Below are 19,328 nucleotides of genomic sequence, written 5' to 3' on the forward strand. Positions count from 1 at the left end.
TCGGGACTGCAGGGGCGTCGCCAGGATGGTACCGGAGCCTGATTCAGCAGGAACGTGGAAGCGGTTAGAGAGAATTAAAGGTCGTGGAGAAATCCCAACCGGATTTCTCTCGCGTCCGCGGCGTACCACCTCTGTCCAGGACTGCCGGGACGGCTTTGGTGTGGAGCTGTGGACCGGGGCCTTGAGGCGTGGATCTGGTGCGGACCTCTGAAGCATCTGGCGGCGTTCAATGGCTACGGAGACCAAGCCATCGAACAGCCGATCCTTTTTTCGAAGCTCTGACTCCAGGCGGTGGATATCATCCCTTAACTGTGAGTAAGCAAGTTTGCAGTCCACACGCACAGCCATAGCTTGTTTTCGGTCCAAATATAACTCGTAATGCAACACGATTGTTAAAATGGAAAACTTAAAACAGCAAGATAAAAGTAATCCAACGATCGGTAAAAGAAAAGCGTTAAAAACGTGTTTTACTCGGCAGTAGAGAGTGGCGTGGTGGCGTGTGCCTGAGTCAGGGTGCAGCGACCTCTGATTGTTATTACTACAGCAGAATAAAATGGAGCTGCTAAAGTGATTTTGTTGTGATCATGACTTAGATATCTCATTCTCTTTAACATAAAATATGATTGCTGGATAGAGAACTTTTGCGATGATGACATACTTCAAGATCACATTCACATCGGCAATTGGCAATGAGAAAATTGAGAGAAAGACATTCATGCCTATCAGGATGCGGCTTGCGTTACTGAAAAACAACTAGATGGTAAGTAGAAAATTTGCAAGCCTATGAGAAGTAATAATACATAAAAATGTTTATATAAATAGACATGCGCTTTGCTATTCTCTATTGCCGATTGAAGTAACACAGTAATGATTAAAGCTAGGCCTGTGGCCAGTTATGAAATTTTCTAATGATGATTATTGTCTCACAAATAATTTACAATTTATCTTTTTCCCCCCAAGGAAGTCATAATAAACTGGAAAATAAACCATGTTGTTCACAGTGTTACACTGCACCAAAGGAAAGCTACACTTCAAAGAGTTTGCACACGGAACACTGGAAAGGCCGGACTTTGAATCCCCTTCACCAGCCAAGCAAAGACACCAACAGACCGCGCAACATTACGGCTGATGTCTGCATCCACAGCAATATTATAACCCCCAATGTACAAATTAAATACAACGTCATGCTGTAAAACTGTGGAATAAAATAACCAAATCAGTGTCTTTGTATTTCCAAAATATGACAACATATACAGGGGGGACCAGGAGGTGTAGCAATTACTTGATTCCAGCATATTACATGTCGGCAAAAGTGCTTGAGTAAGCAAAATGGCAAAAAGAACGAGAAGAAGTCACAAAGTATAAGGTATTGAAACTAGAAATAACCGCCTCGTGGTTGTATGCCTCTGCCAATAAACTTTGTCTTATCATTGCAAGGACAGTCTTCATTTATTGAACATATATAATTAAAGTGATCATTAGGTCAACTTAAAGGATTTCGGTGTCTGCAAAAGTAAGTGACAGCACTTCCACCGTTTTTGTAGAATGACCCAAGATGGTTTTCTCAGCTACAGTGGTAAGCAAAACATTATGATGTCACAGTGAAGTTGACCTTTGAACTTTTGGATATAAAATGTCATAACTTCATCATTTTATCCTATTAGACGTTTGTGTGAAATTTTGTCATAATTAGCGTATGAATTCTTGAGTTATGGCCAAAAAACGTCTTTTGTGAGGTCACAGTGACCTTGACCTTTGACCTTTGACCACCAAATTCTAATCAGTTCATCCTTGAGTCCAAATGGACGTTTGTGCCAGATGTAATGAAATTGCTCTATGCTCTTCTTTGCTTTTCTGTACTAGCTTAATAGATTGAAATGAATGCATGGTTTAGTCCTGGGCTCTTATATAAGGAGTTTGTCAGGACTATGCAAGCAGTGCCACCATCATTAGACCAGTAGCCTAACACAAACACACTCAATCCAGCCTGGAGTTCAAAGGTTGGAAGGAAATGACTTTGCCTGACCATGCATTAAATACAAGCTGTTTGGAGGATTATATACTTGCCGAGTGTACCAGAAAGTTTTAAATTCTATTTTCTGATTGTTTGAGATTATCTAACACATGATCCACAGATTATTACTTTAAATACATACATGGAGTCATACGTGCTCAGTCTCTGTGCACACTGCTGTGCCACTGGGAATCAAACAGTGTGAGGGTTAATATGCAGCTGAGATCTCTAATCTGTCACCTTGGCAACAGGACAGGCACAGGAGGAGAGGGACGGAACTAAAGATGTGGTGTATGTGTGGTTGTGTGTGTGTGGTCTAGGAGAAAAGAATGAATGAGAGATTGAGAGAGAGAGAGAGAGAGATTGAGCTTGAGTGTGTCTATTAGTCGGTTCAGAGGAGTTACAAGGCAAATGTTGAGAGACTGCAGGAGTGGACGTCCAAGGAGGAAGGGAAAGAGAGGGTACAACAGAGTGACAGCCAGTGTAAAACTGTGAACTGGGCAGGAAATCGTAAGAGCAATAGAGAAAAGTGGAGGAAGAAAACAGTGAGGGCTAAATGCAGTATAAACAAAAAGGATAAATGGGGGTCAGGCCTCTCCACGGCAACTGAAAAATCTGCCGTCAGTTTCCAAGGTGACCAGAACAAGGACTGAAACAGCGAGCCCATTGTAAACGGGACCAGTCGGTACTTCCTAATTCCACAAAGGTTTGGAGCACTGGTTTTATAACCACCAGTGACCGGCACAGCTTGCCAACAGAGCAAACTTGAGTTGTTGCGCTTATGTGTTGTCATTTGTTGTGTGGCAAGGTGAAATCTGACTGAGCACAGCAGATGGAATCCAAAATCTGGGTTCAGATGAGCATTTTGAAACGATAGCCTAGTTATGGCCATTGATGAGGATCTTTTTATCTCCCAGGGTTTCGGCTAAATGAGCGTATACTGTACTTGTAATGTTTGACCTATAAAGGCTTTGCAGTTGCGTCACATCTGCTATCAACCACATCTGGCCCAGTGGAGAATAGGTTGTGCGCAAATAATGTCTAAATATATAACAACCAGTGGTGGAAAGTAACTAAGTACATTTACTCAAGTACTGTACTTAAGTACAATTTTGAGGTACTTGTACTTTACTTGAGTATTTCCATTTTATGCTACTTTGTACTTATACTCCACTACATTTTAGAGGGAAATATTGTACTTTTTACACCATTACATTTATTTCATAGCTATAGTTACTAGTTACTTTTCAGATCAATATTTTATATTTAAAACATTTGATCATCTTTATAAAAATAACTATAAAATAGCATTGTTATAGATTAGACTACCCAAAGTATAGCTAAATTGTTAAGATTAGCTTCACGTTGACAACTTTAAAATGCTGCTTACATGTACGTGTATGTCAATAAATCAGTATTAATATTCTGATAATTTATGAAAAATAAAACTCTCTAAATGGGGATAGTTTGCATAATGAGTATGTTGATACTCTAAGTACATTTTGCTGTCAATACTTATGTACTTTACATTGTTGTATTGCTACTTTTACTTAAGTAAAAGATCTCAGTCGTTCTTCCACCACTGATAACAACCAGGCTAGAAAAAGCGAGATATCTGCGGAAGACTGCTGTACTGTGGGTGCGGCAATGTTAAAAGTAAAAGTGAATGGTCTGATAACATAATTTGTTTCTAAATTTAGGTTACTGTGACACAGTAAACTGTCTCGTCTTTAGCCCTTGTATCTCTACTCCAAAACACTCTGAGTTATAGCTTGAGAAGAGTCAACTCACCCAGTCTAACCTTAACTTATGATGAGTCATAAACTGTCAACAGCAATCAGATATCAGCGCTTCCATGTTTCCCTACCGATATGATTTTGTTGCATAAAAATGAAAAATGGACGAAAAGTTGATTACATGGAGTCTCCGAACAGTTTTCCCTGCTTAATAACAACTGCTATCTAATGCACTTATTGTAGCAAGGAAAATTATTTTAATGTTTTGGAAAAAGGCAGAGGTCCCACCTGTCAAATTACGGCTGGAAGAAATAGTAAAAAAAATTTCACCTGGAGAGAATACGGTTCTCGCTATTAAACAAACTGAAACAGTTCAACAGGATCTGGCATCCCCTTCTCCAATACATTGACAACTCAAACTGATCAGTTGTACAATATTGATGGCCCCCTTTGGTGTGACAAGATGTAAAGTCCCGGGAAGGTGGGGGGGGGATAAGGGGATAGTTGTATACATGTCTTTGTTTTTTCTTTTCTCTTCTTTTTTATTTTACGACTGCTTCCTCAATAAAAAAGATTTTAAACACGAAAAGTTGAGTACAGCTGTTCAAAGCCTGACAGTTCTCAGACTACAGGAACAAGCATCTCAAACACGATGCTTGGAGAGTGGTTGTGTCCATCGTTGGGGTTGCTAGTTAACTCTAAGCAATGAGGTTATCCAGCTATATGTTCATTCCTGTCATCTTTACTGTTGCATAAGATTTTCTCATCTATAAGCCAAGCTCACCAGTTTCCACAAGAGCTGCTTCCCCATATATTCCTGTCTTGAGATGAACAAGAGGGAGGAGCATCTTCTATACTGCGAAAGAGGTGGCAGGTCAAAAAAAAAAAAAACTGCTCTCATCACTGTCATTTTCAAGCGGGTTCCAGCTAGCTTGTCGCCCAGGGGCGACGAGTTAAAACGCCCCGTTTCACACCTCACCGCCAGCCAACTCATTAGCAAGAAAACCCAGATACAAGAAACAAGAACACAGCAGATCATCAGGTCATTGCACTGGTGAAGAATTCATTTAGGCCTTTGACCAACCCAAACACTTTAAACCTCTTTTTCCCGCTGCAATCAATATGGTGCCATGATGATTGTCGTGTCTATTTTTAATGTGTTGGAAGACCAATGCCCCAATGAGTGACAATTACGGGTACTTCTACGGCAACTGCTGTTGCTACCACTGCTGCTAACCATAGAGTGTAAACCATACATGTATTGTTACAGCATTTTAGCCAACAAATTGCCAGCCTTTTCCGAAGACCTGCTTTTGGATTTATATGTATATTTCTGTCATACAACTCTAAAAGAGCCCGAGACCAGTTTGGATAGCATCTCTTGCTAAGAGATTTGAGGAAATTACTATGACTAAGGCCACATCCACACTAATACGATCTCCGTCCACACAAGCGTTTCAGAAATAATCTCCGTCCATACTAACACGCCTGAAAACGCATATCACATGACCATTCACGTACACTGGACATGCGCGTGCCGGTGTAAACAGGAAGCAGATTGTCTACTCTGCGGTTGGTTGCTTAGTTGCAGAAAATACTACGGAGGAAGAACAGCAATGGCAAAAAGTACGACCAGAGATTTCTTTGCGACGACGAGGTGGAACTGTTACGGAAAGTATGTTCCAGTCAGTAAGTTCCATGTTGAATTAACCACTGGTAGTCAAGGCTGATGTTGTTTGTTTTCTTCCGGAAGAGGGTCACTCTTTTGAGAGTATGTATAAAATTTGATTATGTACAAAATTTGAGTCTGTATAAAAATGTGAGTGGTTATGTGATGATTGTGACAAATCGTCTCTGTTGAAGCAGACATTTCTCAAGTTGAAAACCTGACATTTTGGCCCTAAACTTGTGTAAGCATTCCGATTCAACATGCAAACAGGCTGAGCCACACACACAAAGACAAAACACACACCTTTCTAGGTCAATGGCGCTTTGCCTTGCAAAACACCAGCACAGGCTGCTCCTGAAACCAACCCGCTGCCTTTCTTCTCATCGACAGGAGGACATGAATGAATCCCAGCATGCCGCATGGAAGTGTTCCTATCCTCTACACGGCAATCAGATCAGATTCAAACTAAAAAGAGGCAAGAGGATCACTCTGAACTATGCCACAAATCATATGCTTTCAGAAGCAAAGAGCCATGTGCAATAATCTCAAAGATGAGGTAGAACAGGATGTTCACGGCATGAATGTACCATCAAAAAATTAGCACCTAGGCTTGGGCGATAAATATTGCGATATACGATATCATTGCACGTTTTTTTGTTTTGTTTTTTTGGAGGGGTATTTTATTTTATTTCTTCCAAATGACATCAAATTTCTAGTCACAAAATATTGCGATATTCAATAATATAGAATATAGGCCCAAGCCTTGTCCAATACCTAATAAGATGGATACTGAGTCTATACTCGAAAGCCATTGTACAGCGATCAACAGAACAAATAACTAATAATTTATCCACGATACCAACATTGATGATATATCTCCCCTCAGACTGGTGCTCTTTGACTATATGGAGTAGAGTAGCATCTGCTAAGAGAGACAAAGGCTAATAATGAATCAAAAAAAGACTGTTGTGTAACCACAGCTGCAGTGGGGTATTATTGAACACTGGAACTGGCCCTGCCGCTTGGTCCGCTGATGTTTGATCATTATAACAAGGTTCCCGCATGAGAGAGAGAGAGAGATAGAAAGGCACTGCTATTACTGCACAATTTACTGTTTGGTTTTTACTGTATTGCAATTATTGTTATTACTGTCTTTGCAAAGCAGTTGCCCTTTGGGATTGAATAAAAAACCTGACCTGACCTGACCTGACCTAAACTGAACTGAGACCGACAGACATGAATATGTATTGAGTTATTATTTGAATGCCTGCTGTTCTGACCATTAAACTGCAAGAGATAAGGATATGGGCTGTCAGGGTAGCAAGAGAGTGGGAAAGGTTTATGAAGCAGATAACATGTCAAAGCTAGCAGAGCTAAGAGTTGGAACAAAGAGCGGTATTGTCGTAATTGCCTATAATGTTTCATCTTCATTCATCAGGCATGCAGCCAAGAGGCCCAGAAACAGGATGTGGGAGCATCAAAGTGATGATAAAGATAGAAATGGGTTCAGCATGTTGTGCAACACAGCGAAAAGAGAAGTGTCACTCGTGAACTTGCAATTGTACTGTTCAGTCTAACTTCAGGGTGAATAGGAAATATAGCCTGTTTTAATCACCCAAAATGATAAAAAAGATTGTTGCTCATTGCTCTATCTTGGCAATCAGATGCAGTTAGTACAGGGTCTGTCTGCCTGATCATTATAACGATCTAAGCCACATTCCTCCAGCGGTGCAGTTGGAGTTGAACTCTTGGCAGCCGGCAGAGCGCTGTTAGGTCACCGAGTCAGGAATGTGACCTAAATATGGAGTTTGGCTACTGTTCCTGTAACGCAATTCCTCTGTTTACTATCCTTAGGTGCTCTGTCACAGCAAAACACCTCTAGAATGTCTATCAAGTGCAGTGTTTCCCATTTATTCAGTGGCTAGTGGCCTTTCTACTGTTGAAAAAAAATAAAAAAGCACTGTTAAAAAATTGTAAAGATAATGAAAATGACTCTTCTCACCTTACTACTCACCCCAAACCAAACAAAATCGAAGCCGATCGTGGTATAATTACAACTAGCCGTTAATGACCACCGCTCCCCACTACTACAGCTTGTTGTTTACATATGTCCAATTCCATTAAAGATGCAATAAGTACATTTTTACTGCCGACAGAACACAAAATGTCCATAATACCTGTATATCTGTGGTGGTTGACAGGGTTCTCGATCGATACCAATGACTCATCGACTACTTGGCCAGGTGCTGAGTGAGTTTCTGGCTTTCAAAACGAAGGAGGACAGCGCTACCACGCATTTTAGCTAGCGTCGGCCATTTTTATGTGTACTGCTAGGCTAGCTTCCGCATAAACAGACTTACGCCAAGTTGCTGAGGCGAGAGGTTTTACGGCAACCTTCTCCTTCACCTTGCTGCTATGGACTGCTAACATGCTAATGCTGACTAGAAGAGCTAGTGAGAGAAGTACAAGCTTTAATAAAGCCACGTTAGCTAACTTTAGCTTTCAGTTGAGTTTTGACAGTTTGCCAAGCACTCGTGCAACAGACACAACTGCACAGTTCTCAGGAAAGTGTGACACACTTTACGGCCTAACCCTAACCCTTGTCCAGACTTGTGCTGTCACCAGCAATTCACCCTAAAATTTGCCATTTTATGCTGTACTAGCCAAATTACCATGGGAATCAGTGGAAGGGCTGTTCTATCCGTTCAAGTTCTGGGGTTTAGGCTATCCCATCACCAATCACAAAATTGCCTATTCCGAATTCTGCCTAGCAACGGATGCTGACTGGCCTGCACAGATTTTTATTCAGTGAAACCACTGTTAATGGAAGCAATTCCAGACCTATAGTATATAGCAAAAGCGATTCAGGGGCAAAAAAAAAAGCTTGTTCTCAAGACAAAAAAGCAACCAAAGCAGTATTATTATTCCAGTATTATGCATGGTGATATACAATTTGATTTTGTCTGAGTTTTACACTAACTCTAGTCCAGTGATTCTCAACCTTTTTCATATCAAGGACCCCTAATTTAGTCCACATTAGGGCCACGGACCCCCATTTGATGACACTTTGTCTCTCGGACCCAAATCAGAGAATATTTTTATTGTTAGATGGGATTTTGTCCAGAATTCCATGACTATCTGTATTGTAGGTAGAGCGATAACAGAGAAACTATGATCAAAATAGACATTCTTCTACATTCTCTAATTGTTCTTGTAAATGAAATAATGAAGTTTAACAATTCATCAATTTGTTGGGGACCCCCTGGAAGGCCCTCAAGGACCCCTGGTGGTCCCCGGACCCCAAGTTAAGAACCACTACTCTAGTCAGCACATCACAAGTTGATTTGGTCTTGATTGGCTCTCCTCGTTCAACAATTACTGAAATCCTTCCAATCAGGCAAATGGAAAGCCTCCGCTCAGCAGGTTATACTTCATTTGAAGTAGCTGTCGTCCAGCATTGTGACTGTTGTGCCTATGAGGACTGAGTCATTCAATAAATACCCTTTTAACTAAGTTGCATTATTTAGCAAATCATCTCATTATTCTTATCCTGAGCCACAATATATTTGAACACAGTCATGAAAACTGAATCATATGGGACTTAAATATCCTGTATTTCTGGACGGGGGTTTCTCCCTCTACAAGGAACTGAATGGTATTTGCAAGTTGGGTCACATGTCACAATGCAAGAAGCTTTAACAAACGACAATTTTGACAACTTAATGCAAAGAAAGCTCCCTAAATGACACTTGTTTTGCATCTAAACGGTCTCAAACCCTTAGTGTTTCTGTGCCGGTCTCAAATTGAGCTGTACTTGACATCACAAAAGAACTGACAAGGTCCACAAAGACTGTTTTCTCCTAGACTGGATGATGCGATAATGAAGCTTCCTCTGTGCATTTCCCCCTCAGCGAGTGAGAGGTTGATATGAAAACGGATCGGTTTTATTGGCCCGGTAAGTTTGCTTTTAGAAAAATGATTGTATAAAAAAATATAAAACAAAAGTATAACCTTAAGGAATTGGTCTCTTTCTGGACATCACAGGGGAAATTTTTCAAAAGTTGTGAAAATTGTTGATGTCTGTTGAGGCCTCTTGCATTGTGACCTCTGACACATAGGCTATTACATTAGGGCTGCAACTAACGATTATTTTCATTGTCGATTAATCTGTCGATTATTTTCTCAATTAATGGATTAGTTGTTTGGTCTATAAAATGTCAGAAAATGGTGAAAAATGTGGATCAGTGTTTCCCAAAGCCCAAGATGACGTCCTCAAATGTCTTGTTTTGTCCACAACCCAAAGATATTCAGTTTACTGTCATAGAGGAGTAAAGAAACCAGAAAATAGTCACATTTAAGAAGCTGGAATCAGAGAATTTTACTCAAACCGATTAATATCGATTATCAAAATAGTTGCCGATTAATTTAATAGTTGACGACTAATCAATTAATCGTCGCAGCTCTATATTATATAGGCTAATATACACATATTATAAATATTATTCAGTTCCTTGCTATAGACCCTTTTTCCCCCAAAGTGGGGTCCAGGGACGTCAAAATCTTTACAAAGGGGGGGGGGTCCTTGACATGACAACGCTTGGGAGTCACTGCTATAGACGCATATAGAGCAAGCATCTTGTCTACAGAGCATGCAGACAAGACAGAGACCTCACTGTTAAAAACTGTCTGCATGACACCCAAAGCCATGTCGTCCATCCCCGGGCAGCAGAGGCTGGCCGGACTCCACGGACTTGCACCCAGTTGCTGAAAGTGGATTTCACAATCCTGCGTTCCTTTGATACAATCAACTGGTTCCGACTGGATCTGGCTGGCTTGTGCAAAGAACAGCGATCTCCGGAGTGCCATAGGTTAGACTCGAGGCCATAAATTATTAATAAATCAATTAGGACGGGATTGCAACTCCTTTCCTGGCATAGAGACTGCTGCAGACCGCGGCCACAACGCAAAACCCCCGATGCTCTGACTGGCTTCAGCAGAAAAACCATGCACCGAGTCCCGGTGGGGGGGGGGGGAGGAAGCGACGCAAGACAGAAACGCAACCAAGCGAAATGAGAGGGGGTCTGTGTTGTTGATCCGGGGATGAAATCACTCCTGCAAACCTATGATATGCTCGGGAGTCGCGTCTGGCTGCGGCCACTCAGCCCCGATGACGGTAATAAAAAAAACCAGAGCGGAGACTTACCGGAGGATCCGACGCTGGCCGACCGAGATCTGCGGAGCGAAGCCTCTGGTCTGCAGCCCGGCAGGTCGACAGGAGCGCTGGGTACCCGGGATAAATCTCTCTCCCTGGCCTGGATCCCCAACAGGAGGAGGGACTTACCCCAGCTGGGGCCGGATCAGCCAATCAGATCGGCCCGAGAGAGCAACGGGAACAGACCAACAGGCAATCGGACAAACAAGGCTGTTTTGACATAAAGCAGCCCCTCTACGAACCAGCAATCCCTTTAAAATAACCTTATTTTCATTAATCCACCCCTTCATCCGTGCACAATCTCCTTAAAATGAATGAAGGGAGTTATTCATGGAGAAACACCCCTTCATCTTGACTCCTTACTTTCTGATTGAATGTAAAATTCAGGGAGACAGGAACTTTTCCATTAATTTCCACTTAATAACCCTGTGAACCATGCACAAAAGGCATGAAAAATCCCTTAATTCCTAGTCTCTGTGAATCAACCCATGAATAAATCCCTTATAAACCCATGATACTAACCATACTTATTTTTAAAGCTGTTATTTTTCATGGATAATTAATGGTTATGTAATGAGAAATGAAGGGGTTTGGTTTTGTAGTGTATTCCAGGACATTTCCGTAACTTTCCATAACTAGGTTGGACATCTTCCATGACCTAAGGCTGCTCTCCCTTCCTGTTTTGATCATGTTGCTTGCCACTCTGGTTTCCACTCCAGCTGGTCTGAAATCCAATGAATGTGTGAAACAATATGGAATCTACATTCTGCTATATTCATGTAAACGGAGCCATTTGTAATTCCCTGATTTCCCCAGAGAATTTCTCAAATCCCCTGACTCTGGTGCTCTGGAACACACCTCACCTCAACTCTCCTATGAGGAGTTACTGATCTGAAATTCTGTATCTGTAGCATGGAGGAGTCTTGACTGTGGTCTGCTGTTCTTGTCTAGTGTGCACAGGATCCCCCCTAGTGACCAACAAGGGAAAACACAGAGATTGCATAATGAAGGCAGTTTACCTTTTGTTACTATCAAGGAGGAGTAAAGCATCTGATGCATCTGATGTTTCACTTTGTGTTTTATTTAGAAGATGTTAACAGAAATTTCCGCAAAACAGTGAGTTCACACGTTATTAGTTGTAATCCCAATCCGGACTACCTATCTCTTTGTTCCATAAAATGGAACAAATAAATCAGAACAAATACAAATAGATGATCAACACAGAATGTGCTATCATCTATTTGTATCATTTTACACTGCACTACATCTAAGAAATCACAGCATTTGCTTTCTCTCCAGTTTCCTACAAAGTTCCAATTTCAAAATTCCAGACTTTTTTTTTTTTTTTACCAGACCTTGATTTCTTGATCTGAAGATGTTGGTAGGTGATCAGTATGATTTACCCCGAGTCATCTTCTATCTTTGCCTACAACTCTACAGATGAAGATTAATATTAGTTAATATTAGATATGAGAAAAGGTGAGATGATAGTGGCCTAAAACCACAGAAAATGTGTAGCATATGTATTTTGGTGCAGTACAACAATATTTTTCCATGCTCTCCTTAACATTTTTTTGCACTTTTTTTTTTTTGCAATTTTTGCAAAAGTGAAGTATGGCTAGTGATTTTTTTTTTCACTGCAGCTTCAAAACTGAAAAATCAGAATCCACCTCAACAAAGACATGCATTTTTTTGCAATGCAAGATTAGCATTGGGTGTAGTTAAAGGCAGTCATTTTACATTTTGACTGACAGGGATAGGATCCGAAATCCCTTATTTGCGCCAAAAAATGATGTCACGCTTGAGAGGTCTATATTGTGAGTAGGTCCTTTCAAGGAGTTCTACGGTTCCACTCAATAAAACAACAAGAAAAGCAACAAACATGGCAATATCACACATTATGGGATGCAAAAATTCAAATTCAAACTCACAAAACACAATCTATCCATAATTATCTTCTCAAAATAACTGCCATTTGGTGTACTGGTATATCAAACTATAATGACCGAACAATTCAAATGATGGTGTTCAGCTCAACTCAAATGAAAGCATAAGAACCTGAATCTAACCCTAACCTAAATTTGCATGACACATTAATACTGTACTGTATATAGCACTTAGCAGGTTCTTCTTATAAAAGATCCCTTCAATACATGTTAATGGTGTTTTAAGTAATCCATGACTCTCACCACACATTGGGTAAGGTGACCAATGGGAGAAGTGTGTGTACAGTGTAGAAAACGTGTATCAAAATGCCATTCAAAAGTGCTACATGTTTTCCACATTGTACTCTAGCATTATGAAGCAGAGTGCACCTCCACCCTAAAATCCTACTAAGATGTATTGATTGACTTGTGTGCTGACAACTCCACTCTGATGGTTAAGGGCCAAAATTGCTCTGGTTTATATTGCACAAATCAGGCCTAACTGTCAACCTAAGTATTCTAACAGCCAGCTCTAGTTATCCCTTTAATTGGGTTGAGTTCATCTAATGGGGTTTCCCTTTTCACAGCCAAAGATTACATGTTTGATGACCTTGCACACCAAACAAATGAGAGAAGCACCAAACTCACACAAAGACAAGGAGAAAATGTCAAAAATACAGAAACTCAAATGGGGCAAAAACCTTTTCTGTGATACCGAAGATTCTTTTTATAATCTGTTTATATTTCAAATCTTTACATTCAATACGGTATAAAGTAGCAAAAATATTTTGTACCATTTTGTATCTCTATAGTATACCTTCCAACCGTAAAATATGAATTGAGAATCATTGTACTGTTTGGAGTGATATCCCAACACTGTATCATGACACTTATCCTGGTATAGTTTAACAGCATAAAATTGTAGTATCATCACAATCCTGAGCCTTACCATTACAACTCAAAATTAATGTGATGGGTCAGTCAGGACTGAAGGTGAGACACTTTTTAAGTAGATCACCCTCTTGCCCCATTGATTACACTTCATCGTTGTGGTGGACCAATGGATGAATGACACAGGGTGTTACTGTGCCAGTCAGGCTTGGGCCAATATTCAATGTTATCGAATATCGCGATATTTTGTGAATATCACAATATTTCCCACGATAACAGATATATGGGTTCCCTTTTCCACAATCAGCCCGTTTTTCTTGTAGTAAGATCAATAGTAAGATCAAATTTCAAAGATCAAATAAATAAAAAAACAAAAAAACAAAAAACGACCCCCACCCCACGATAATATCATATATCGCGATATTTTGGTGGGACAGTATCGTGATATTAAATTTGGGCTATCGCCCAAGCCTAGTGCCAGTTAGTAAGAATCCACATGGAGCGGTCTCGGGCCACCGGAGACCCAAGTCCAAGTCCAAGTCAAGGAAGCAGCTCAGAATCAGATGGCACTTCAAACTGGAGAGGTGTAGCAGTCACTTTCCACAGCTCCTGGAGAAATAAACAAGGAGGTACGAAAATATATTGATGAAGACGGCAGTGCAGGTGTTGGGGAACTGGGTTAGATGTTGAAGTGCAGTCAGAACTAACACAATGCTCCATTATTGTGAAAAACAATTTCAAAAAGTATGAATAAAATAAAGGCTTTCTAAGAATAAAATAAAGCCACAGCTTGAAAACCTTATGAATGTAAGTATTGTGTGTTGCCAAAGCAATAGTGTTCAAAACTAAGTGAGTGAATGAACATATTTAAACTACACAGTACAGTTGGGTACAAAATCAATCAAGTGAAATTTAAACGTTCTTCTGTTTTGGCCATTCAGCACAGCTAGCAATTAGGTTTCAGATTTCCTAACCTGTCCCTTGTTGAAAAAGGTTTATATGGCTTTTCCTCTAGGTTGGTGGTTCTCAACGTGGGGTCCGGGGACCACCAGGGGTCCTTGAGGGGGTTCCAGGGGGTCCCCAGCAAATTGCAAAATTTTTAAACTTTATTATTACATTATCTCATTTACAAGAAGTTAACACAATTAGAGAATGTAGAAGAATGGCTGTTTTGATCATAGTTTCACTGTTATCTCTTTACCTGCAATACAGATAGCCATGGAATTCTGGACATAATCATATGTAACAATAAGAATATTCTCAGATTTGGGTCCGAGAGACAAAGTCTCATCAAATGGGGGTCCGTGGCCCTAATGTGGACTAAATTAGGGGTCCTTGATATGAAAACGTTTGAGAATCACTGCTCGAGGTTGCTGCAGTACAGAGTTGTGTGTAAAAGCATTACTTTAGCTCCATCTAGTGGATACAGTCAGAGGACTGTAGAAAACAACTATTAAAGTCACACTGAAATGAAAAATACATTTTTAGCTCATTATCATAACATACACCTATTTGACATTTTATGCCAAAAAATGCTAAAAAATGTATTCTGTTTAATTTTTATATCAAAATCTCAATACTTTTACTACCTGGAAAATAGAAAATCATCAGGTACCAGGAGGCGTACATAAAAATTCCAACCATCACAGATAACTGTTTCTCTCCCTAACTGACATCCCATTGGTGTACACGTTTGAACGATCCCTCCCTGTGTTATGTCCCGCCCCAACATCCTGTTTCAACAGGAAATACATCACATTAAGGAAGCGAGATGCTCTCAAAATGTGGATTCATTGTGACTTCAAGTCTCAGCTGATGACTGACTGCAGTGATGATGTGCACATTCTATATTGTGGAAAAATGAAGAAAGAAAATGAAGCAGGGAAAAAAAAAAAAAAAAGACAAAAAAAAGTGAGACATTTCCACAAAAAACAACTCAAAATTCACATCCAATGAATGACTGCGTATGTGTGAGTGTGTGTGTGTGTGGGGGGGGGGGGGGAGGTTTGGGGTTAAGATTAGAATTAGAATTAGGTTAGGGCAGTGGTTCTCAACGTGGGGTCCGGGGGCCACCAGGGGTCCTTGAGGGCATCCCAGGGGGTCCCCAGCAAATTGGATGAATCGTTAAACTTCATTATTTCATTTACAAGAACAGTTATAGAGGATATATAGGAGACTGACTATTTTGATCATAGTTTCACTGTTATCTCTCTCCCTACAATACAGATAGTCATGGAGTTCTGGACAAAATCATATCTAACAATAAAAATATTCTCAGATGTGAGCATCCCCCTCACCAGTTGCTCCACGCGCTCGTACTGCAGGCGCTGCGGGAAGGCGGTGGGCAGCCGCTCCACCCGGAAGCGGCGGCGTCCGTCCTCCAGGCCCTGCAGCTGGGACAGGCAGCGGCGGAAATGGTCGTAGGCCTCGCAGGAGATGTCCATGTGGCGCAGGGTGAAGTTCATCCTGGCAGAGAGACGTCCGGGACGTCCGGCACAGTGAGAAGCCTGATTATTGCTTGAGCTTGTGATAGTACGGTATGTAAATGGCTTTGACTTTGAAGCTTGTTTCTCCTTGGCTAGCAGGCAAATTTAAAACGTTGCCCGACTTTTTTAACGCTACCTGGAACCGCCGATTTCTTTCTTTCTCAAATCTTTTTTATTGATTTTGCACCAGTGTTGTAGACAACAAACAGTGACATATCCAAGACGTATGAGTGAACCGGTTTCCGATTTGACAGACAAGACATATAAGCAATATGCAAGACATATAAACAATAACAAGCACATGAACCAACCCTCAGTTCTATCAACTCCTACCCAACCTTCACATACTCATTAACCCTTCCCACCCAAATTCCCAAGTTGGAACTACCGACTACTGACTGAAAGCTAAGGAAAGTTCTCAAACTATAAATGGACAGAACAAGAAAAAGGACAAGATGAGTAGTAGTAGATGTAGTCCAACTGTGTTTAGTAAAGCAGATAGAACGCATATTATTATATGTTATTATCAGTGTTGGGGGTAACATGTTAGAAAGTAACGCATTACAGTAATCAGTAATCATTACTTTTTTTGAGTAACTTAACGCGTTAGTTTTTCAATATATGTAATCAGTTATTAGTTACTTTGTCAAAGTTACATTTCGCTACTTTTATTTTTCTTTCAAATGGTTAAATGTTTAGTTAGTGCAAATTAAAAAAAAATTAAGGTAGGCTATTATATGCTACATATGTTATTAAAAGTACACGGTACAGTGGAGGCTTGTAGGTTACTTGGAAATATTCGCATTACTTTGAACTGATCGAAGAGAAGGATAATAAGAACATTATTGCTAACTGTTAAGTTTAGCTTTCACTATCTAACCTGAGGATTTCAATTGAAAGCTTGTGGGTCAGTCTGCCGTTTATTTCGAGACCAGACCGGATCAGTTCAGGCTCCGTTGATCACCGGGGTGAAGTTGGTTTGAAGTTTGATATTCACCGGTTGATGCGCATTTTCACGTCAATAAGTCTGTGATGATAGCATATTTTTTCTCAAATTAGGCTTTTTTTATAGAGAGGAACACAGAGCCAATATTTCACAGTGTTGGTAAAGTCTAAATCACCTATGGTTGTGATGCAGTGATGGCAGAAAGGCGTCCAGTCGGTCCATTAAGCCCCACTGAGTATTTACTGTGGAACCAGGTAACTGAAAGCACCTTGATGTTTTCTTTAGACAACAGTAGCTTGTTACTTAAGGCTGAGTCCCAGACCTGATGATTAGTGATGATTTGTGTACATTAAGGGTGATGACATCAGCAGAAGACGTATTTTTAAAGGCATGATTTTAAGTGGGTAACGTGAAAGTTCTCTAACACGTTACTTTTAATAAAGACTAACTTAGAAACATAACTAGTTACTGTTTAGGTAAGTAATGAAGTAAAGTAACTAGTTAGTTCCAAAAATAACTTTCCCCAACACTGGTTATTATGCATACTAACCCTGTTCTGTATTAATCTGACTGCCTTCAGACTGCAAGCAGCACTGGAAGTCCATTCATTTGCTATAGAGCAGTGGTTCTCAACGTGGGGTCTGGGGTCCATGAGGGGGTTCCAGGGGGTCCCCAGCAAATTGATGAATTGTTAAACTTCATCATTATTTAATTTACAAGAAGTTAACACAATTAGAGAATGTAGAAGAATGACTGTTTTGGTCATAGTTTCATTGTTATCTCTCTACCTACAATACAGACAGTCATGGAATTCTGGACAAATTCTCAGATTTGGGTCTGAGACACAAAATGTCATTAAATGGGGGTCCGTGGCCCCAGTGTGGACTAAATTAGGGGTCCTTGATATGAAAAAGGTTGAGAATCACTGGCCTACAGTAGCTGCTGTGTGATGCTTTTCTCCTTACCTTTTCTCTATAGAGATGTAGGTAACGCAGGGCTGAGAGAAGTTGCTGCTGAGTCGATACAGAGTTCGGAAAAGCCCATCTGTCAGATCATCGTCATAACAAACTGGCGGCAGACAGATAGAAATCAAATTATCAATCTGTTCTGCTAGTTTGTTAGTGTGTGTGTGTGTGTTAATGCCTGTGTGTGTGTGTGTGTGAGTGTCATGTCTAAACATTCAAATAATAAAAGAATAGGAAATCAAGTACCTTATCAAGATATATATGATATTGTACAGCTATTCTACAGTGACTTGGCATTATTATGGGTAGAGGTTCAATTCCTGCTGGAGCCACTCATAAAACTGCATGTACTCACACCATAGTGTAGGGCACTTAAAGTAATAATCAGTGGCATTTTCATATAAATAAATGTCTGTTTTGCTACTCTCTGGGAAGAGCAGTAAAAAAAAAGAAAAAAAGATGGGAGACAAAATTAAAAAAGCACAGATCCCCCTGTAAATTTGATGTGTTATTTTAAGTTTTTGCAAACTTCATTTTTCCGGCTGTGAGGCTTCGGTTCCAACACAGTGACCTACTGTCAGCGGCAATGATGAAGCTGGTGTTGTCATGCAGATCCGCCACTTCCTCCTCCGTCCAGCTGAATTCCACATCAGCATCTGCAAAGAACAGACCAGCGGAAAGGAGGAGATAGAGGTCGATAGAGGCCATACATTACTTACTTAAACACAGTGCTGCAATACAGTAGAAACCACTGAATTCAGGGTTTTAATGGTGTGACTGGTTTTAGGACAGACAGTAAGCATGTTGGTTTCAGTGAGTGGAAAAGGAAAATAGAGTGCTGTGCATATGTGTGTGTGTGTGTGTGTGTGTGCACCTGTACAAAGGTCATGTTGGAGCCAGTCCAGCTGCCTCACTCTCACCTCACCACCTGATGGAGAGACAGACAATATTAGGCCGGATGAACCACCATGTGCTCTCATCGTGCATTCACACTGTGAGCAACAAGATCACCAAGTTAAAGGATCCGTGTCCATGTAGCCCAATGCAGCCATGTCCCAGCAGCCATAGAACTCCATTGTATTAAAAAAACAATTAAAAACACATCATAGAGCCATGCTGTTGCTCTGGGCAACATATTTCATCAACACGACGCACCGGGCCGGCCGACTTTTTCCTCAAACAACTTTAATAAGCCGGCCGTAAACACGTTAGGGATCTCAGGAAAGTAGTTCCGTAGCACCGAAAATAGTCCCCGGCGTAATGAAGAATTTGTTCCCATTTGAATTTGATTTGGTAATAACTACAAAAGCCTGACTTTTCGTGGTAACAGTTAGCGATTTTTAAAATGTAAACTATGTCTTTGTGAGCTGTATTTAAAGGTTTTTAGCTTACAATTGACTTCTTGGTTGATGGCTAAAAATGGAATGTGGGAACTCAGAAAGTATCGGGAGTACAGCAAACGCATTATTGATTTTGTTATTTTC

The 19,328-nt window shown here is 40.5% G+C and overlaps 2 protein-coding genes across 2 annotated transcripts in view; both read right to left on the minus strand.

Moving 5' to 3' along the window:
• abat (4-aminobutyrate aminotransferase) overlaps positions 1-10,666 on the minus strand; it is a 50,768-nt gene extending 40,102 nt beyond the window's left edge. Inside the window, exon 1 of the mRNA XM_071520000.1 lies at positions 10,623-10,666. The gene's annotated coding sequence lies outside the window, so the exon portion shown is untranslated. The remainder of the gene's footprint in view (positions 1-10,622) is intronic.
• Positions 10,667-11,698: 1,032 nt separating this feature from the next.
• The window catches only part of mettl22 (methyltransferase 22, Kin17 lysine), a 31,549-nt gene continuing 23,919 nt past the window's right edge, over positions 11,699-19,328 (minus strand). Inside the window, exons 8-12 of the mRNA XM_071520006.1 lie at positions 18,719-18,772; positions 18,420-18,500; positions 17,845-17,947; positions 15,745-15,913; positions 11,699-14,056 (exon numbers count right to left, since the gene is read on the minus strand). Of these exons, the coding sequence (XP_071376107.1) occupies positions 13,988-14,056; positions 15,745-15,913; positions 17,845-17,947; positions 18,420-18,500; positions 18,719-18,772 (476 nt within the window). The 3' untranslated portion in view covers positions 11,699-13,987. The remainder of the gene's footprint in view (positions 14,057-15,744; positions 15,914-17,844; positions 17,948-18,419; positions 18,501-18,718; positions 18,773-19,328) is intronic.

Source organism: Centroberyx affinis, unplaced genomic scaffold, assembly GCF_046629955.1.
Source record: "Centroberyx affinis isolate AG114_WGS23_722 - 3 ecotype Tasmania unplaced genomic scaffold, CSIRO-AGI_Caff_v1 ptg000757l_1, whole genome shotgun sequence".
NCBI lineage: Eukaryota > Metazoa > Chordata > Actinopteri > Beryciformes > Berycidae > Centroberyx > Centroberyx affinis.